The 22599-nt window shown below is 40.7% G+C and overlaps 1 protein-coding gene across 1 annotated transcript in view; it reads left to right on the top strand.

The window, feature by feature from the left end:
• Window positions 1-22599, top strand: part of LOC134755385 (cadherin-87A) — a 59245-nt gene that overhangs the window by 29530 nt on the left and 7116 nt on the right. The window contains exons 10-29 of the mRNA XM_063691939.1: window positions 125-322; window positions 676-828; window positions 1180-1367; window positions 1895-2057; window positions 2898-3047; window positions 4599-4754; window positions 6063-6186; window positions 6814-7005; window positions 8768-9003; window positions 9671-9824; window positions 11395-11592; window positions 13365-13483; window positions 14251-14371; window positions 14809-14999; window positions 15752-15938; window positions 17690-17904; window positions 18710-18907; window positions 19467-19626; window positions 20191-20326; window positions 20773-20963. Of these exons, the coding sequence (XP_063548009.1) occupies window positions 125-322; window positions 676-828; window positions 1180-1367; window positions 1895-2057; window positions 2898-3047; window positions 4599-4754; window positions 6063-6186; window positions 6814-7005; window positions 8768-9003; window positions 9671-9824; window positions 11395-11592; window positions 13365-13483; window positions 14251-14371; window positions 14809-14999; window positions 15752-15938; window positions 17690-17904; window positions 18710-18907; window positions 19467-19626; window positions 20191-20326; window positions 20773-20963 (3430 nt within the window). The remainder of the gene's footprint in view (window positions 1-124; window positions 323-675; window positions 829-1179; window positions 1368-1894; window positions 2058-2897; window positions 3048-4598; window positions 4755-6062; window positions 6187-6813; window positions 7006-8767; window positions 9004-9670; window positions 9825-11394; window positions 11593-13364; window positions 13484-14250; window positions 14372-14808; window positions 15000-15751; window positions 15939-17689; window positions 17905-18709; window positions 18908-19466; window positions 19627-20190; window positions 20327-20772; window positions 20964-22599) is intronic.

Raw genomic sequence — 22599 nt, 5'->3', positions numbered from 1 at the left:
CTCGTAATTTTTTTGAGCGTTTGAAGTGTTGCAGTTTGAATTAGACTAATACTTCATTATCTTTTTTGAAGTTCTAATAGAATTACATGTGTAAAATAACTGTTATTTTGAATATTTTCCACAGGCCTCGGAAATAGTAAACGGCTCCCCCCTAGTCTCTCCTCTAACATCGTCCATCGCCACCGCAACCATCACGATACGAGACGTCAACGACGAGCCACCGCGTTTCTCGAAGCCTGAATACCGCGTAGAAGTTCCAGAAAGCTTGCCTGTGGGCACTCCGCTGCCGAATCTGGACATGGTTGTTACTGATAGAGACGTGGTAAGTTTATCATTTATCGTTACGATATGTGAACGACGAGTCGCCGCGTTTCTCGAAGCTTGAATACCGTGTAGGAGTGCCGGAGAGCTTGCCTGTGGGTACTCCGCTGCTGAATCTGGACATGGATTACTGATAGAGACGTTATCCTATCGTAGCGACAGATGATAAACTTTGGTAAGTTTGTCATCTGTCGCTACGCAGGTTTCTCGAAGCCTGAATACCGTGTGGAAGTACCGGAGAGCTTGTTCAGATATCTCCGGAACTCAGGGGAACCCCGCTGTCACGACCGTTGCTTTATTATATGAACCTCTAAAATCTTTTACTCAAAATTGAACTTTATCTTTGCTCCACAGGGCTTAAATTCCGTTTTCACCCTTCGTCTCTCCGAAGAGATAGGAGCCTATATCGTGGAACCAGCCAACGCCACAGGCAGCGCTTCAGTCACTCTTCGTCTGAACAAAAGCTTAGATTATGAGGACCCTAACCAGAGGAAGTTTATTTTGGAGGTGAGATTTAAACTTTATCCTTTAAGTCTTCATTTGTCCTTTACAAACATACAACAATTTGTTCCAACCTTCATAATTCTTATACAACCTCTATCTTTTCGAAAAGATGAGAACCTTTATATGTATAAGGCCATCAAATATTACTGGCTACTACGGGATTAGGAACTTCGTAATAAGTCTGAAAAAAATCATCAGAAAGAATAATGCCCAAAATGTGAATAGAAAAACAAAATAAAGGAATCTGCGAAACGAAACATGATATAAAACCTTTTTTGCATCTTTTTTGCAATATGGAGTAATCTTATTTGACTGTTGAAGGCGCGGCAGTTAAAATATGCTTTTTTTTTGTAGGTGATCGCCGAAGAGTCACACACTTCCCCTCACCTATCTTCCAAAGCCAGTGTCATAGTAACAGTCACGGATGTAAACGACAACGCACCTACTTTTGCTGATGAGGCGTACTCTGCTTCTGTGCTTGAAAACGCACCAGGGGGCGCCTTGGTTGCTATTGTGAAGGCTACAGATAGAGATACTGGCAGGTAAGAGCTATTTCAGTTTAAACCAAATTAACAGTTCTTGAAGAAGAAAGTAATCGACAATAATTAGTGGATTTCTAAGCAAAAGGTCCTAACCTAACTTGCGGGTGGCCCAAAAATGCAATTAGAAATCGCCTTTATTGACAATAGGGAATATTACGCGAAACTATATGCAGGGGGCGCCACCACAATCTGAGGGTCTAACGCGAATCAAGAAAATCGAAGTTTCGTAATCTAACATATCTGTTACTCTTGCACATTCGAGCGACAAAGAGACAGATAGCGAAATTTCGGATTCGCGTTTCCCGGTAGGTCCTCTAAACAAACCGCCTTGATGCATCAGTCATATTTTATTATCTCTGAAAACTTGTCAAAAACCTGTTAAAGGTACAGTATGTATAAGTTACTCTATGGTTTACTAAAGAGGCTAGTGCTGCACTCTGGTGGCAGAACATTGCAGTAATATCCCCTATTAGTAATTTGGTTTTATACTGAACTGACATTTCGGCAATATTTCTTTCTTTTGTCAGATTCGGAACCGACGGAATTATCTACCAGCTGTCAGGTAATGGTGCTGAACTCTTCGAGGTCAACAACCGCAGCGGCGCCATCACCGTGGCACCTTGCATTAACCCTGGCACTTCGCCCTGCTTGGATTATGAAACCAGGAGGGATTACTTCTTGCAATATAAGGTAATTGTACACATAAGGCAGTCTATGGCTCCTTTGGACTAGTATAAATGAGGGACATTAGATCGGATACTCATCGGATCGAGAACTCAGAATCTCGTCGCGGCTGTAATTCGAATGTCTAAGTCATATTGCAAGGAAAGACGGTGGCAACTTCGAAAAGCATTTTGTGAACGGAAAAGTGGAAGGGAAAATCCAAGGGACGCAATCCAATACGTTGGTCTGACCAGATCCGCACCGTTCTTGACACCACAGTTCACATGGCTCTCCACACCGCCAAAGACAGAAACAGATGGAGAAAGATCGTAAGAGAGAAAGTGATACAAAAGGGAGGTTACGACCCTCAATATTGAGGAAAACGACGCAAGGAGGAGATCGGATATCGGTAGGACATCGACGGACATCTTAGGTATATAGTAGTCGGCATCAAAAATGCAAGTCCCAAACACCAATCAGTAGGACTTCTTACAAAATAAAATCCTACCAATTTGTGCATATTCAACCTTGTCAAAACTATTGCGACGTCATCATTGTCCTTATTACATTTTTAGAAGGAGCCATTTAATCCGAAAAACCCTAGATTTATCAGATCGTTTCTTTTTATCCTAAGACCGTCCCTCTGCTAAGCTACGATAAATACTTGGCAATAGACCTCTGTACCAGTTTAGTGTAATGGTTTAGTGGAGGTAACTCGAGTCGGGGCGGGGCGGTGCGTGGCCGTTCTGTATGATAATACTATTACTTATTCTGTGGTAATGGTTAGGAGAACCAATGTGAATCACGTCACATATCGCCTTTATAATTACTCCGGATTGGTATTTATTAAGTATGTTTTTTGTTCAGGCTATAGACGACGACGGCGCCGGGCAGACGACCGTGGTGCCACTGCAGTTATCCTTGCTGGATGCCAACGACAATCCTCCAGTGTTCACCACGAGCGTCTATAAGGCATCTATAGATGAAGACGCGATCAAATTCGAGCCAGAATTACAGGTACAGCACAAATTTTGTCCACTGCTAAATATACAGATTTTTCGATTACCCTTTTCGGGACTTTTCTATACACGGTGGCTGAAAAATAAGTGCATTCCCGTTGCTAGGGAGGTTTTGGGATTATACTGAGCAACTTTTACTATGGGACCAACTAGGGCTTCCAAAATTACGAATATGTCAATTACGTAATTGGTTACGAAATTCAAATTTTTAATTACGTAATTCCGTAATTGACTGAATGTTTTAAAATAAAACCTAAGTTTCAAATAATTGGTGATCCTTAATAGGAAAAGAATGATACACACCAAGATCTTAGTCTACTTTTTTATTAACCGACTCAAAAAGAGGAGGACCTCAATTCGATTGTATGTTTTTTGTTTGTAATTCCGTAATTACGGGATTGCTCCTTTTAATTACGTAATTATATAAAGTTCAATAGTTATACGTATACGTAATTACGGAATGGAAAAAAAATTATCCTCCCGTAGATAATGAACCAGCCAAAATGTATGAAACAGCAAAAAAAATATATATTACTGAAAAGAGTAAACTGAAAATCTTCTACATTAAAAACTATGGAAAGAAAAATAAAAAGTTGCTGCATTTACAACTGTAAAATGACTTAAGCTGAATTCTTGCGGGATATGCCAAAAACTGATGATGATCATCATTCGCTTGCCCTTGTCCCATTCACTTGGGGTCGGCGCAGCATGTCTTTTTCTTCCATACCTCTCTGTCACCCGTCATCTCATCATTCACTTGCGTTAGTTTCACACAGTCCACCTTTTCCTCGGTTTTCCTCTCCTCTCGTACCTCCCTCCACATTCATTCTTAATACCTTTCTCGTGTGACTTTCATCCCTCCGCATCACATGCCCGTACCACGCTAGGCGATTTGCCCTTACTTTTTCTGTTATGGGTGCAACTTTCAGGCTTCCTTATCCTATCCATTCTCGTCACGCCACAAAAACTGATGATGATCTGTTCCAGTTATCCCAAATTAAAAATATTGAGCTCTCAAAACAATTTTCAATGTTCTCGGCTTTAATTCTATTCAAGACCAGGGTGCGTAGCCAACATGCCAATCGATCACGCTCCGCAGCAAACGAAACGCAACTGTCAGTGTCGCACTTATATGGAAGAATGATAGAGACATAAAGCGTTTCGTTGTCGTAGCGCAAGCGATTGTCACATTTTCTAGAAACCCGGAAACTGTTAAACTCTCCTTCTAAACCATAGACATAGTATATACAAGTAGTTATAGACGCGCCACCGAGCGACCGGGGGTAAGAGAAAGAATATTCATACAAAATTTGGGCAGCATAGGATTTTTTCTCTTTCACTCTTATAAATTTCGGTATTTCGCCATCGCCTCCTACCTATGATGCCACCCGGTCGGTGATAAGGACAAACCATGGCACTATTTTCTCTTTCCTCTTATAGGAATCGCAATAAGACTATCCTTCTCTATCTAAGAGTGTCAGGCCCTTGTTCTAAACTGATCCTCTCAAAATGTATTGAAATATTTCTAAACTATGTTATATTTCTTTAGGTACAAGCTCGAGACGTGGATACTTCCTCTGAAATCCGGTACTACATCATAGAGCCATCACAGCATCCGTTCTCGATCGATGACGTCAGTGGAAAGATCTCGCCAAAAGCCAGTGGGGTGGCTACGAATGACAGCAAGATCGTGCTCACTGTTCTGGTAACACTACTTTTCATATCGTATCGGTAGCACACAAGCATACTGCCCATTTTCACTCATAATTTTAAAACTAACACGGGACTTAATCGAACAGGAACGTCTTTACTACAGCAGGAAGGTACGTGAAGCAATTGAAATCAGAAAACATCGAAATTTCAATCAAAATGGGGGGCAGGGGATTTCGTCTTCGTGGAATCCAGTAATTAGCAAATGTAAGGGGAAAAAACATCCCACCGCATACCATCGGATGTCGTGAGTGTTGTGTGTAGGCAAAGTGACAACCCTAGCGTAAGCTCAAGGTCACGCGCTCTTACGATGACGCGTTGGCACGTGACTCGCACGGCGAGCAAGGCAGTCTCGACTCTTAGTGCGCGTACTTATGGTACATTTCTTCTCGTCCTGAGCAGCAGGTATTATTATTAAGATTTTGTAGGCTATTATAGCGTAGGTATTTTCGCTTTTGTATGGGAATGATGTATCTGTTACGTAGTAACTATTTATTAATCTGTGACTTAATCGCGTACAAACTTACGTTTCTTTATTACATTTATTTATTAAATTATTATATTTACGAACGTAACGTCACGTTCGAAACATCAGGCCATAAATAAACGTAAGTTTGTACGCGATTAAGTCTCGTGTTCGTTTTAAAATTATGAGTGAAAATCGTGTTAGTTTAAATCAGTATAGAAAGGAGTCAAGTTTTAACGTTGAATGGTCTGGCTTGAGCAGTGACTTGTACCTAAAACATATGTGGCTTTCCATTAGAGAAGGGTCCTTATGCTTCATGTGCAATAAGGACCTTTCTATCAGAATTTCTGTTAGAATTTCAGATAAATGAACCTTAATAGCACTTGAAGCATAAGGACCCTTCTGTGATGGAAAGCCACAAATACTAAATAGCGCAGTGGCACTGAGATGCGATTCTCATACGATTTTAACACAACGGGAATGAATCCCGATATTTTTTTTCCATCGAGATTACGGAATTTGACAATAATCACCTATTAGAAATTAACCTAGTTTCCTTAATCGATTTTTTCCATTTCCATATTGTAAACTATACAGTTTTTAGGGTTCCGTACCCGGAGGGTAAAAACGGAACCCTATTACTAAGACTCCGCTGTCCGTCTGTCCGTTTGTCTGTCACCAGGCTGTATCTCATGAACCGTGATAGCTAGACAGTTGAAATTTTCACAGATGATGTGTTTCTGTTGCCGCTATAACAAATACTAAAAAGTACGGAACCCCCGGTGGGCGAGTCCGACTCGCACTTGGCCGGTTTTTGTAATCAAATGTGTTTTCCAGGCCACAGATGGCGTGCACAACGCAACGTGTAAAGTGGAGATAAACATTCGCGATGTCAACAACCATGCGCCAGAGTTCGACCAAGACAAGTACGAAGCTGACATTTCGGAGGACGCCCCGCCTGGTATGTATTATTTAAGTCATTTAAAACATACAAATACTATTGATGAGTTTAAAATTTTACAGACACTGTTTCTATGTTTCTACTAATGTATGTAGGGTTTCTATGTTCCTATTTACGTAATTGAAGGCCTTGTGACGGCACAGAATAAATAATTGTATATACTAGGTACAGAAGGTTCACTTTCTTCAAAACGCGTCTACTACGACAGATATGACCGCAAGATAACGCAAGCGCGAGCAGTCGTCCGTTCCGTATCGGTGCGCGGCAACTACTATGGCTAGACACCAAAATTGGTGTGGGCCGCATGTACTTGTAGCGACGCGACGAAATCGTGGAGTGAGCCACGCCTGGTGACGGGTCGTCGATAGAGCTCAAATCCCAACTACAAATACCTTCTAATACAGGTTACGAAGAACTAATAGCAAAGTACAGCAGACGTCAAAGATGTTTATATATTTCGCATTATTACTAAGAAGTAAGGTGCAAAAGTGTAAATATATCCCTGTTGAGCTTAATTCTGTTTGCCAAATTCCAGTAAAAATCTAATAATTTTCATTCTCATTCACAATTGTATGAATAATTTTAAGCATAAAACCTTAAGTAAATATATACCCACTTTTTTACTAGGTACGGAAGTGGCAGCGGTCCGCGCCACTGATCTCGACAGTGGCGTCAACGCCGAGCTAAAGTACGCCATCCAGCAGGGCGCGTTGGACGCCTTCGCCATTGACAACGTAACTGGCGTCGTCACTGTGTCGTCTAAACTGGACTATGACAAGCGGAATACTTATCGGATAACTATTGTTGCTGCTGACCTTGGTGAGTTAGGGTTCCGTAGTCAACTAGGAACCCACAAGGAACCAGTAAATATTCAGTGGCGTTGCCCGAGCTCAAGTACGCCATCCAGCAGGGCGCGTTGGACGCCTTCGCCATTGACAACGTGACTGGGGTCGTGACTGTGTCTTCTAAACTGAACGATGACAAGCGGAATACTTATCGGATATCTATTGTTGCTGCTGATCTTGGTGAGTTAGGGTTCCGTAGTCAACTAGGAACCCACGAGGAATCATTAAATATTCAGTGGCGTCAGCCGGGCTAGTACTTCATCCAGCAGGGCGCGTTAGACGCCTTCGCCATTGACAACCTGACTGGGGTCGTGACTGTGTCGTCTAAACTGGACTATGACAAGCGGAATACTTATCGGATAACTATTGTTGCTGCTGATCTTGGTGAGTTAGGGTTCCGTAGTCAACTAGGAACCCACAAGGAACCAGTAAATATTCAGTGGCGTTGCCCGAGCTCAAGTACGCCATCCAGCAGGGCGCGTTGGACGCCTTCGCCATTGACAACGTGACTGGGGTCGTGACTGTGTCTTCTAAACTGAACCATGACAAGCGGAATACTTATCGGATATCTATTGTTGCTGCTGATCTTGGTGAGTTAGGGTTCCGTAGTCAACTAGGAACCCACGAGGAATCATTAAATATTCAGTGGCGTCAGCCGGGCTAGTACTTCATCCAGCAGGGCGCGTTAGACGCCTTCGCCATTGACAACGTAACTGGCGTCGTCACTGTGTCGTCTAAACTGGACTATGACAAGCGGAATACTTATCGGATAACTATTGTTGCTGCTGATCTTGGTGAGTTAGGGTTCCGTAGTCAACTATGAACCCACGAGGAACCAATAAATATTCAGTAGCGTCAGCCGAGCTAGTACGCCATCCAGCAGGGCGCGTTGGACGCCTTCGCCATTGACAACGTGACTGAGGTCGTCACTGTGTCGTCTAAACTGGACTATGACAACCGGAATACTTATCGGATAACTATTGTTGTTGCTGATTATTGACTAGGAACCCATAAGGAACCAGTAAATATTCAGTAGCGTCGGCTAATAGGCTTGCTTGTTCTAACTTTCATAGGCAAGAATGCCGGTAATCAAAACATACTAGATTCTAGTGTAAACTGTAAACCAGGCTTATCACTAGTTCTTACTTGTAAAACCTAAATTAGAATTGAATCAAACCGAAAAGTTCAACTTTAGTATCGCTATAATATGTTGACTAATATAATATGTTGTGTATGTAGTATTTGTTGAATAATATGTTGTTGTATAATATGATGGCGGGAGGACTTGGACGCATTTTATCCGGGTGTGCGGGAAACTACAAACGACAGGATCGAAACGAGGGGAAGCCTTTGTCCAGCAGTGGGACACAAAATTAGGTTAATAAAAAAAAATTTGACCAAGTATTTAATTAAGGTATTTAAAACATATATATATTAAATATTAAAAAAGGCGCTGTTCTTTGGTTGAAGCCGAACACTGCGTGAAGTCTCACCAATATATTTACTAATACTCTTTGAGGTTCACGTTCTATGTCAAACACAAAAGCTGTCACTCGGACGCCACGCCTCCGAAGTGTCGAAACTGAAATTGAACTTTATGCGAATGCACGTAGGTCTATGTTGCTCTGTGGTCTGTGACGGATTAATCGGTCTTTAGCGTTGGACCTGCGGTGCCGATATATCCGTCATTGGCTTCAAGGTTAATCGGAGACTAATGTCTAACTTATTTTTTATAGGGATGCCAAGCCACACCGGCACCACCGAACTCACTGTTCACGTCAGCAACGTCAACGACAAGAAACCCTACTTCACACCCACCATACAACGGGCTGAAGTGTCAGCTGATGCGGAACTAGGAACAGTAGTCCATAACCTCGTGGCTATGGATCCTGATATAACCGATAGTGAGCAGTTGGTGTACGAGCTACCGAGGAATAAAATGATTAAAGCTGTGGATAAAAACGGACAAGAGGTAAGGACTGTTTTGTTTTTCTGTGTGAAGACATTGTAGCCACACCGAAACCACCGAGCTCACATTCCACGTCAACAACAAGAAACACTGCTTCACCCCCACCGTATAACGGACTGAAGTGTTAGCTGATGCGGAACTAGGAACTAGTCCATAACCTCGTGACTATGGATCCAGATGTCACGGAAAGTGAGCAGTTGGTGTAAGAGCTACTGAGGAATAAAATGATTAAAGCTGTGGATAAAAACGGACAAGAGGTCAGGACTGTTTTAATCGTTTTTCCTTGAGAGAACTTGTATAAAAACATAAATATAACGGACTCAGGTCTGTGATGATGCAGAAAAATGTTATAAAGCTATGGGTCCTAAATGTTATCAAAAATGGGCTTTACTGTTAATCTTGCCGCAAAACTAACTGGCGACTGAGATCATAGATAATCATAATGCTATATCCTTTACCCTTATTAAGATCAACCAAGAGTGAAAGAGATTGCTTTATGACCAGACTCGCCACTTAGTTTTGCGGATAGTATAGATTGTGCGAATGAAGCCACCCACTCGCAGAATGTCCATTGTCAAAAGCTTCCTTTGTTTCAATGGTCTTAAAACCCCTTGCATAATGATTGACTAGAATTCTTATTGCAAGGACTGAGAGAAAACTTTTTTTTCAGGTATCAGACGAAGGCATTTTCGACTCATGGTTCTCTATCCTGTCAAACGGCAGTGTGGTAGTATCACAGCGGCTTGACAGAAGCCGGGCGGCAGTTCTGTCGCTCCCTGTCACAGTTATTGATGCTTCGGCCAACCCGCTGCAGGAGGCTGATGGTGAGAATTTGCTCATTAGGTTACTTTTATACGTTGTTGATAAACAGGTTACAGATACTGGAGGCGGAGACAAGGCGACCATCATTAAACATTAGCTCCAATTCAATCCTAAAGTGAAAAAACCGGCCAAGTGCGAGTCGGACTCGCGCACCGAGGGTTCCGTACATTACACAATTTAAACAATGTATTTTTTATGTGAAACGTGAGTGAAAGGTAAATTGCGGTTTACGATTTATGACGTATTAAAAAAAACTACTTACTAGATCTCGTTCAAACCAATTTTCGGTGGAAGTTTGCATGGTAATGTACATCATATATTTTTTTCAGTTTTATCATTCTCTTATTTTAGAATTTACAGGAGGAGGGGGGGGGGGGGGGGACACATTTTACCACTTTGGAAGTGTCTCTCGCGCAAACTATTCAGTTTAGAAAAAAATGATATTAGAAACCTCAATATCATTTTTGAAGACCTATCCATAGATACCCCACACGTATGTTTAATGAAAAAAAAATATTTTTGAGTTTCAGTTCCAAGTATGGGCAACCCCCAAAATTTATTGTTTTTTTTTTTTCTATTTTTGTGTGAAAATCTTAATGCGGTTCACAGAATACACCTACATACCAAGTTTCAACAGTATAGTTCTTATAGTTTCAGAGAAAAGTGGCTGTGACATACGGACGGACAGACAGACAGACATGACGAATCTATAAGGGTTCCGTTTTTTGCCATTTGGCTACGGAACCCTAAAAAGTATCGGCATTACAGATACGCTGCTAAGGGTATACTCGTACGCTTACATTGGTATATACACTAATCTATGGGTGGTATTCGCGTGTTTTTCAAATTCCTTGCTAGATGTCGCTCTGCTTACCGCAAACTAGCTAATGGCACAGAATAAGTAATAGTATTATCATACAGAACGGCCACGCACCGCCCCGCCCCGACTTGAATTACCTCGACCCGCGACAGTAGATTGACGGCCGTTTGCCGGCCGCTCAGTACTATTTTTAACTTACTCACACTATGACGCATGACGCGTGTACAGACGTGCCGTTCACACATAGAAACGCAAGTGATTTTTGAAATATAGCGTGTCTGCCCTGTGCTAATGGTATGATGCGCAGTATACTAAACTACTCGTAGCTTTTTTATATTTTAATTTTAAAGGAAGAAGAAGAACAACGAAGATTTTTTTAATGTGGAGTTCATACTTTTGTTCTCCACAATATGTCGTTAAAGATAGCGCTATTTAGAAATAATAATTGTTTCATACAAATAATTTCTAAGGTTGGCATTCCACAATAGGGTATTTGACTACTAGTCAAATCACTTTCTTTTTTCGAACTGTCCAAACGATTTTGCTACTATGGAAATTATATGAAACACTAGCATGTGACGTCACAATCAAATTACCTACTCTTTATGGTTTTATACGGGTTGTAAAATTCGGGTGTTACTTTGATCCCTTCTTTTTCTTTTCTTTCGAATTGGTGATGTGATTTTTTTTTTTGTTGAATACCCTATTATCTAACATCGACTTAACTCAATAATAACTTATGTTTCTCACAGGTGAACTCATCATTACCATAGTGGACGTCAACCGCCACGCCCCTATATTCTCCCAACCCGCCTACGAAGAATATTTAGAAGAAGAGCAGCCAATCGGGACGGTACTTAACACATACACCGCTACGGATAAGGAGACGCCCATTTCTGCGCTGGTTATATATCCACCGAGCCCGTACTTCACGATTGATAATGTCACAGGTATGTTCTCTATCCTTCCATTTGTCTTTTGCCCGGTCCAGACTACGCGGCGCGAAGCCGCGAACGCGAGTGTGGAGTCGATTTCGCTGATAAGCGAAGTAGACTCCACACTCGCGTTCGCAGCTTCGCGCATGAGTGTGAAGGGCGCTTTTGACGAACACCTGTTTAGAGCAGAGACTGATTTCGGTTACGGTATTAGCGGTACGGTACCGGTATTTTTTATCGATACCGATTCGTTAAGGTAGAGCTATAGCGGTTGAAATATAAAGGTGCGGTACCGGTATAAAATAACGCTACCACTATTTTTTATAGGAATACCCAAACCTTTATTATACCGGTATTCGACCGGTATTATTTCGGTACCGAAAAAATGTCATGTATAGTTGAGTTGCCTATTGTAAGTAAAACCGTATCTTAGTTCGAATCAGGCCGGGTGACGATCAAATAATAATAGATATTTAATAAGTAAAAGCCCAACGCTCATAGGTTATCGCCGTTGACGTCGCTGTCAAAAAGCAAAAAAAAGTACCTTTACGATAAATAAGGTATCGGAAAAAAATGGTAACCGTTATATTTCGCTAACGAAAAATCCGGTTGAAAATTTTTCGCTATCGAAATCCAAGGGAAATGAAACGGTATTACGTCATACCGGTAATGATTCATACCTTTATTTTTCGGTTATGCAATCCCTGGTTTAGAGATCGTCAGCGTTTACCAAAAAAATCGTTGATTTTACGCTCATCAACAGACAGTTAACTTAAAATCCAATTTCAATTTTAACAAATTCAGTAATTTTATTTAATAGTATGGCATAGTATGATAAACAGAAAACAGTTATAAATACAAATTGAGTCCAATCAGCTACTCGATGGCCTCGTCGCTAAGGACGATCAGGTCTTCAGGAGGTCCATTGGCATAGTAATCTCACTTCACGCTAGCTACTTGATTACTGGTACTTGATATTGAGTGATAAACATGGACCTTGTACCATTTGTCAACTCAACATATACATTTTCAACACACTTGCTCAAAACGACGTTTTTATTCCACCGATTTTTGGCTCATAATCCTAGATATTAAACACGCGTGCTCTTTCAGTGTATTATTCCACTCGTACTTTTTCATTATATTATCCGACTGAGTTGAGAAGGTAACTGATTGCTAATAATATGCATGGAAAGGGAGCCTTCTTTAATTGGTCAGACTGGCGGACACCGGCGCGCCTGACCGCCTGCGCGGCGCGCGGCGCGCGGCCGGGGCGAGGGGCGGCCGGCAGTATGACAGATGCAACACACAATACTAACTGTTTTAACTATTAAAATTTGATTAATATGAGTTTCTTTTTTTTCTCGCAAGTGTGTTGAAAAACGTTGTATGAAACGCGTGTGCATTGGTCATTACACACATCGGCTTTCTTATTGCGCGCTCGCTTACAGCTCGCGCGCACAATATCGCCTCGTGTGTAATGACCAGCTTAGCACACTTGTATCATAATTTATCAGGCTGTCAAAGAGAAGGCAGAGGACCGCGAAACATGGAAATTGCTCCACCGACAAGAGACTTACTCTTAAGTATATGATGATGATCATAATGTACTATTAAATATATTAATAACGGGTCACTCACGTATTTTAAGTCGAAAAACGCTCAACATGTTTCACTCCGTACCGAGGAGTGTCATCAGGAGGGATACGTGAGTGACCCGTTATTAATATATTTAATATGTCTGTGTCTCACGGAAGTTTTGTTATTAAAATAATATACATTTGCAGGCGTTGTGAAGTCTACACAGCGTATAGACTACGAGACAGTGCGAACCATCAACTTCACGCTGGTAGCATACGACTCTGGCGTCCCACAGCGATCAAGCACCGCACAAGTCATAGTCCACGTAAGTTAATACTTTCACTGAACTGAGGTTATACTTATAATAGGGATGATGACACATGCGAGATGATGATGATGATGAATTTATCACAACAATGTAGATATTAAAATAATATATGGAAAGAATACAAAAATACAGGACCTGAAAATTTCAAAAATTTTTTTTTTTAACTAAAAAAAAAACAGTAAGGGTACCATTCGATTCCTTACATTTTATTCAAAAAAAGATTGTATGACAGCTATATACATAAACGCAATATTTCACCGACAAAAACGCAATTTTCTTGTTTTGTCCATACTTTAGTGACCTTGACGTCACGTTCACTTATCGTTTTGTTTGGAGCGTTTCGCGAGTGAAGTAGGACTGTCGGACTTTGACTATCATTTTTGACTTTTGTATTGCTTTAATGCAATGGGTCCCATATAGACATTTGATCCTAAAAACAAACCTGATCGATTGATACCATTAATAAAAATTTGTCATCTAGCCTAGGCTCTAGCTTCCTCACTTAGCCCAAATAAGTCAGGCCATTGGACGTTTAAACTGTTTAAAGAATCCAACTAGGGAACAAATCAAATTATTTTATGAATTATTTTTTGATTTGCTTTTTTTAAGTAAGTAGTCACATTACTACTGGTTGCTCGCCCTTAGAGTTGGTCGAAGGCGGCTTTCAAAGGTCACTCCATCCATTGTATTATTGCGTAGGTATCAAAACGGTAGGTATTTGCGTTTTGTTTGACAGATAAGTATTATATATATTTGCTTTCCAGGTTGTAAACGCCAACGACGAAGAGCCAGTATTCGCTGCGTCGCAATACGACGCTAGCTTACTGGAGCATTCACCAGCGCACACGAGCGTTGTCACCGTCAGTGCAGTTGATAAGGATGAAGGTAAGAATAAATAAAAATGAAATTAAACGGAACTGAAATAAAACCGTGGGTACTTATCACGCCTTTCGAAAAGTAAGAATGTATGAGGATGACAGATGGGGTTCCCCTCATCTGGCATAATAATATATTGTTTCTCATGAAATAAAACTATGAAAACGGATTATATCGCGTATATTATAATCCGCGCGTGTGTTATATAATCCGTTTTCATAGTTTTATTTCATGAGTAACTATCGCAGTAACCGAAGACAATATTAAATATATTGTTTGCCAGAAATACACTTGCCACTTACAATATATACTTGCCATGCTCACTTCATTCGAGCGCCAAAATATCTCGGATGCTATGGTTCACTTTCCACCCTTGGTTAACAATCTACTATTTATTTTTCATTTTTAGACTAAGTACTCAAATTAGTAATTTTCCAATTTTTAAGGTGAATTCGGCCAAGTACGCTACAGCCTTACCGGCGAACTGTCCAACTTGTTTACCATCGATGAATTATCTGGAGTGGTCACCGTGGCCGAAGGAGCTGACATTGACAGAGAAGTTACTAGTGACATCTGGCTTCGAGCCGTGGCGAGCGACGGAGCGCCACCAGCCAAGCAGAAGACTAGCAGCGTACCTGTGAGTGATTCTAAAGTTTAGCAAGTAAATAAGGTCCCCTGCGTTCTTCAAGAAAAGAGAGAGTATGAATCTTCTCTAATGATTGTTACGCCTAAGACTCTAATTTGTTAAACGCCATTGTTTTTTTTTTGTGAGTGGTGGGCTACCGTGTCTGAGCGCGTGCCAAAGCAACGTCGTTTAAACATTGGCTATTGAGCGAAACGTCACGTGACGTCACGCGTTTGACAGATTAGTTCACATAAGTGTCATTAGTAGCAAACGTCAGCTGGACCGTCCAACATATGACGTCATCGCTCTGTCGAATTCGCGCCAAAAATTATGAGCGTTTCAACCGCTCAAAAATTTTCAACATTTTAAATATTTTTTTATAAAATAATGTGAAGGTTTACAAAAGTATTTTTATTTTTCCGGTGTCCAAACGATGTAAATTATGATTACAAAAATAAAAATAAAAACATGCATAGAGCTAATTCCCTTGGATGCCACTGAAACCATATGTGCCATTTTCAACCAAAAGGGTACTTATTGTCGCTTGTCAGTAAGGCGCTATTTTCATATAGCTTAAATTAGAAATCAACCTTATCAACAAGCGACAATGTGGTACCTTTTGGTTGAAAACGTCACATATACTTGATCATAACGCACGCTGTATGTTATATGTATGCACGCGTTCTACAAGCGTAAATAATAATATATTCTGAGTGATATCTTTATTATCCGTATTTCAAAATTGTTTGCCGTTATTATTCCAGCTTCACATAAAAGTGCTAGACATCAACGACCACTCACCCGTCTTCGCCCAAAGCGTGTACAAGAGCACCATATCGGAGAATCTGCAGTTGAACCCACCGGCTGCTATTCTACAAGTCTCCGCTGAGGACAAGGATGAGGGACTCAATGGGAAAGTGGAGTATTCGATCACGGAGCAAAGCGTGCCTGGTAAGAATAAAACTCAAGAATACCCCGTCGGCTAAAGTCGCAAACCTCTTATCTCCTTCAAAGGAGTTAAGAAGATTGCAACTTTAGGTATTTGGAGGAGATAAGAGGTTTGCGACAAATTCTGATTTCTTATTATAGCTCGGCCGAATTGCACCTTCCGATACAAACGTAATTCCGCTCTCATTTTAAAACTACTTGTTGGATTGTTATGAACATGACAATACAATAATATGGTACTGTCGAACCGATCTGATGATGGAGCCGGAAGATATGAACCGGAACTTCATTATGGAACATCGTATCATAGCTGTTTGGATTTGTTAGAAAAGTCTCGTAATGAACTTTGACCACGATTAGGTTTTAAGGTCTGATGATGAAGCCGGAAGATAGGCACTGGCATTCCATGATGTAATATCGTATCATGGTCGTGTTTGCACTCGTGAGAAATGTCACGTAATGGACTTTGAACATGATTAGGTTTCAAGGTTATAACAAACCTATTATATAAAGCGTGTTTAGTGTTTTTTAATACAGTTGCTCAAAAAGTGGTACTTTTTGTGGCTGCGTAGCGTGCGAGAAGCTCAATTTCTCGAACTAGTGCTTTTTACTTTTTAGTTCCAAACTATACTTTCGAAACGCAGTTAATAGTATTTTATACAATCGTGATATAATAGAGAGCTTTTCAGTCGAGTACCGTGTTTAAGCAACGAAGCTTGCTGAGTTGCTTAAGTTAAGGTACGAGATTGAAAAGCTTGATTATATCACTATTGTATACAATACTTTTTCTACGAGACAAAAAATAATACTTTCAACTAGTAGAATCATATAGGTAAACAAACCAAAAGTATACATCTATACGCGAGTTGCCGCAGCCCGCGATACCTTCATACTCGTACGCGCCCCGGCCGCCGGGCCTAGCGCCCCCGGCGGGTTGGTCAATGACACCTCCTCGTAACTCATGAGGCCCTGGTACCTGCTCCTTGCTAAATTCAATTTTAAGACAGTTTTTTTATCGATTTTGGCCACCGTAGCCTATGGAGACTAACAAGCAACGCTAAGCGGTTTTCGTAGGGTATGAATGTTGCTATATGAAGGGTGTCACATGCGCGTTTCTGACTTATGAAGCAATTGTTTCTACTCCAACATAAAATAAAATGTTTTTGTTGGCCAACCAATCATTTAAGCTGATGCGACGCAGCGTGTTTAAGTAGGCTAATTTACATTGAATCGTGTCTCCTTAAACAAGAAATATTTTATCGAAATGTATGAAGTTCTATTTTCAAAATTTTTATACTTGACTAAACCGTATCGATAAAATTCTTATGCTTGAGTCGGAAGTGCCATAGACTATCCAACGTTGAAAAGAGTAAGGTTGTAGTGTTGCATATGAAGTTGTAATACACAGATTATACTCGACGAGTAGAAAAAATTGAATTTAGCGCGGAGCAGGTACCAGGGCCTCATGAGTTACTCCTCGGTGTCGTTGACCAACCCGCGCCGGGCCCGCGGCGGCCGCGGCCGGGGCGCGCACGAGTATGAAGGTATCGCGGGCTGCGGCAGCTCGCGTATCGCGGGCTGTATAGGTACTTTTGGTTTTGGTTTGGTTTGGTGGTATGATTCTACTAATGATATATTAATTTATTATTTTTTCGCAATTGTATTAAAAAACGTCGTTTACAACACATGTGAAATGTCTTTTTACACTAGTTGTAAAATGTACTATTTTAAACTATTAATTAATTGTCTTTCAGGAACGTTCTCCGTGGACCCGGTGACCGGCATCATCTCCCCGGCCCGGCCCGTAGTGGGCAACACGACGCACCGCCTCACCGTGTCGGGCGCGGACCGCGGCGGCGCCGGGCGAGCTGCCACCGCGCGCGTGGACATCACCGTGCTCAGCGTCAACAAGCACAGTCCGGAGTTCGTGCTGCCGCCGCCTGACCAGAGGCAGTTGGAGATACCAGAGGTATGAAAAACAAACTCAAACTTTTTATTTGCTAAAAATGCACGTACATAATAGATGTTGTCATACATATATACAGTCAATCAGCGCATTCAGCCAGAAGGCATGCAAATCACAAATCTAAAACATATACATGACCCGACCATATTTACAACATATTTACAAAAACATATGTACAGATACACATAAGAAAGATGTCAAAACAATACTAAAACGAAAACACAGCTATCTTTATGGACATCTACGGTTAAGTTATCTGTGGTCAATTTAAAAAGCTAGCAAGAAAAACGAACAACACGACACAGAACAACAACAACACACAGACACAACACAATCACAATCTCTGACAACTATCAAGAAGAAGAAAAAGTCTTAACAATTATCAGAATTCGCCTCTTCGAGCGAGATCCTACCTCACGAGTCACGACTAAAGGATGTGTTTGGGATGCCTGTAGTACCTTGCTATGATGTAGAACAGTGATTGAGTAAGTGAGTGAGTGGATAGTAGAGTAGTGACCGCATGTTTATTCGCTGCACTCACGTGAGCCGGACACTCCCGAAGTCTATATAATTATGTTGAAATGCTCTGTCTATAACTATTCTCTTATTACGAATAACAACATATATATTCATACAGATGAATTGTTATACCGTCCTGCACGTTGTGTTATCGTGGTTATCGACTTACAACACCACGATGGCAAAAACTTACCTATGCGAAAATTAAATACTCAGCTTATCTTCTAACATTTCTGACCCCAACGAAAATTCAATCTGAAATCACAAAACAAAATGTTTGTTCTTTCAGAACGCAGCTCAAGCGGACTACCTCATAACCACCATCAAAGCAACTGATGAAGACATCGGGGAAAATGGTCGCGTGTCGTACTATCTCAAAGTGGATAATGAGAGAGTTAGCGAGACCCCGGAATTCAGTCTGGACAGAGATAATGGGGAGCTAAGGACAAAGACTTTCTTGGATAGGGAACATCAGTCTGAGTATATGGTGAGTGAAATTATTTTGAGTGACCGCTCTAGCCGAGACATTTATAAAATTTTATATAATCGTTAAAATTTGACTCATAACAAACGTAAACGTCAAAGTGACGTATAGGGATAAACGAATTTCAACGGCATTGAGGCCTGCAAGTTTAGTTAACTATCGCCTCAAGTTATTAATGGCTGAATAACTAGATTATGAAAGGTTTAGACTAGCAAGAACTTGCATGCAATTTACGTTACATTGCCGACTACTGAGGTAAAATGCATTCAAAAGTTTGATCAGATACCGCAATGTAATGAAAATTGCATGCAAGTTCTTGCTTGTCTAAACCTCGCTTTAGATGGTAACGTTATTGGTGCCGTGACCAGGATATTCAGTACTTTCAGTAGATAGATTAACGTCTTGTTTATTATTATTAGGTATTACAAACTTGTAGAGTATCTCATTCCTGGTCAAAAGCCTGTCGCTGGTCCCTGTTGTGGAGAGCCCTCCCGTTTGCAACAATGTTTAAATTGAGAAATAATTATAGAATTTGATCAATAATGTACTTTAATAAATACAGTTGGCGATAGCAGCCGTGGACAACGGAACACCCGCTCAGTTCGAGAGCCTGATGATCCTGACGGTGGTATTAGCTGACGATGACGATAACACACCGCGGTTTTCTGCTCCCATCTATCAGTTTAGCGTTAAAGAGAACTTGCCTGCTGGCGTTATTGTGGGTAAGAAATTACTTGACTTCATAAATCCTGCTTTATCGGAAGAGGTGGACAAGCTGTGTGCGAGATATGATAAGAAAGAATGTGAATGATGAGATGCGGGCAGAGAAGTATGACAAAAAAGACATGCTGCGTTGATCCCAAGTAACGGTAAGCAGTCGATGATCAGATTACACACCGGAAGGCCTCATTCGCTCGAGAGCTTAAAAAGCGTTGCGTGTGCGACGCACCCATAAGTAAGAGCGAGAAAGAGATATCGCTTTTTAAGCTCTCGTGCGAATGGGGCCTAAGTGTACCGTTCTGACATGTGCTTTAATTAGAATAAATGCGTTAAGGTGACATTTCGTTTCAAGCTCTTACCTTTTATTCTTAGTCGTGATAACAATAATGTATTTAATAGATGAGAAATGTATATACCAATGACAATTTATGATTATTACTGAATAAATGATATGATATGATGCTTCCATATGTAAAGAACACACCAGCTGACTTTAATATGCTAGATGTGACAACGACAACCGTCATTCGATCATCCATTAAGTCCTAAAGCAAAATGTTTGACAGGCACTGTCAAAGCAGTAGACAACGACTCCGGTGAAAATGGGAAAGTGTACTACCACATCTTAGAGGGAAACGAGGACGGAGTCTTCACACTGGACAGGACGAAGGGCGTCATCCGAGCTAACGTCAGCTTTGACAGGTGAGACATGTATCCCTCTCTTTAACGAACTTAAAACACAGGTTCTCATTCGTCGGGATCTTTGTATTTTTTTCTATGTTGTTTAGTTTTATTGGTTTTATGTGTTCCAAACACCCTAATTTTCCAAAGCCGGCAGTTTTTTTTTTGGTAAGGGTTTTATGATTATCAAGGGGATTTAAGTCGGAATATATTTTTGGTATCCTGGAGAAAATGTCTTCTAATATTATACTCGTAAACGCACGCATAAGGAGCGCGGTAGAACTTATTGGCTTGAACTTGAAATATAAATGTCAAGTTTGAGTTTCCGATTTAGGCCACAAAATGGCAGACTGTAGCAAACCGCACTTGCTCATTAGTCATTAGGAGGAATTGTCAATGTTCAAGTTTTGGATTTAGGTGACAAGTTTACATAAAAATAGTTGATCACACATTATCTTCGTTTTCAGAGAAATGCAGCCCGAATACTCCCTAACAATATACGCAAGCAACAACCCAATTTTGGAACGAGCGGCCGCTGACTTTAACTCAGTGGACAACACTACAGACGGTCAGGAGAGCAGCGTCGCGTCCGTCAAGATCAAGGTCTTGGATGAGAATGACAACGAGCCAAAATTCCCAGAGAAGACATATTATGCGGGTGAGATTAACCTTTCATGTGTGTGGTGGTTAATAATGGCTTTATCTCGGTAGTGCTGTATAGAGCAGAGAGTTTAACTCGGTGGACAACAGCACAGAATATCAGATATTACTCTGGAGTGTTTTGGTGTACCTATGTGGTTCATTTCAATAATTAGGGTTCCGTACCCAAAGGGTAAAATCGGGACCCTGTTACTAAGACTCCGCTGTCCGTCTGTCCGTCCGTCTGTCTATCAGTCTGTCAACCTAGACAGTTGAAATTTTCACAGATGATGTATTTCTGTTGCCGCTATAACAACAAATACTAAAAACAGAATAATATAAATATTTAAATGGGGCTCCCATACAACAAACGTGATTTTTTTGCTGTTTTTTCCGTAATGGTACGGAACCCTTCGTGCGCGAGTCCGACTCGCACTTGGCCGGTTTTTTATTCCGTTTATCTGACATGGCTATTTACGTTACGTAAACATTTGACGTTCCCCTCCTCTGCAAAAATCGGCAGTTTTTTTTGTACAGAAAATTACAAACGTGACGTCTCCGTTTGGTTATAGCCTCCTAGTGTCTTTAATAGGGTATTTGACTGTATTTAAAGTAAAATATTTTAAACCATGCATGAAATAAAGCACCAAAAGATTAATAGAGAAACGTAGACAGAAATTAAAAACTGTAATAGATGTCATATATTAAAGAAAAAGTGACGAAGCCCTCCAGTGGTGAAGGCCGGATTCGAACCGGCGTCTTTAGCTATCGCGGCTAACGCCATGAACCCCTAGGCCACCCCGCCATATTTGCCCGCCACACGATTTGGTATCAAATTAAAGTGCTCGGTTTACACATTTATAATATTGTTTTTTTTTTTTTTAATTACGATATTAAAATAATCGGCAAGATTTATAAAAACGAAATAAAATAAACAAAATATAGGTAGGTATTTGACAAGAAAAATTACGGGTTACCACAGATACAGTTAATTTTAATCTCTATAGGGACTTACATCTATTAGTTAAGGGCTCCACAGACCTTGTGATAAATCGCACGCGCGTTTTCGATCCTTTGCCTACTAAGTATGCATTCAATTGAATTGATCTAACTTTTTGGCGAACCGCGATTTCTCAGTTCGGGGAGAACTACTAGTTATCCTAAATCCCATATCGCGCCGACATCCTAGGCTTAATTATCACCATCATTTTCCTACTTTTCGGATTTTTCCGAACGCTTAAGTGTTTCGACTTGCGCTCAAAATTGGTATAGAGAATAATTTTTACGACCGTCTGACCTTCCTAGATGAAAAACTTATTTTTAGGGTTGCGTACCTCAAAAGGAAAAAACGAAACCCTTATAGGATCACTCATGCGTCTGTCTGTCTGTCCGTCTGTCACAGCGTTTTTCCGAAACTACTAGACCAATTAAGTTGAAATTTGGTACACATATCTATCTGTGACCCAAAGACGGACATGTAACGTAAACAAATTTTAAACACGGGGGCCACTTTTGGGGGGTAAATGAAAAAATACAAAAATAAAGTTTTTCATACTATATAAATATATTGTTAAAAATTGTGTAATGTACGGAAACAAAATTTGAATGCGAGTTCGACTCGCACTTGGCTCGTTTTTTTTTTTCATTGTAATTAT

This window comes from Cydia strobilella, chromosome 2, assembly GCF_947568885.1.
Source record: "Cydia strobilella chromosome 2, ilCydStro3.1, whole genome shotgun sequence".
In the NCBI taxonomy this organism is placed as follows: Eukaryota; Metazoa; Arthropoda; class Insecta; order Lepidoptera; family Tortricidae; genus Cydia; species Cydia strobilella.
Note: the sequence above shows the minus strand (reverse complement) of the source record. Positions and strands in the feature narration are given on the sequence as shown.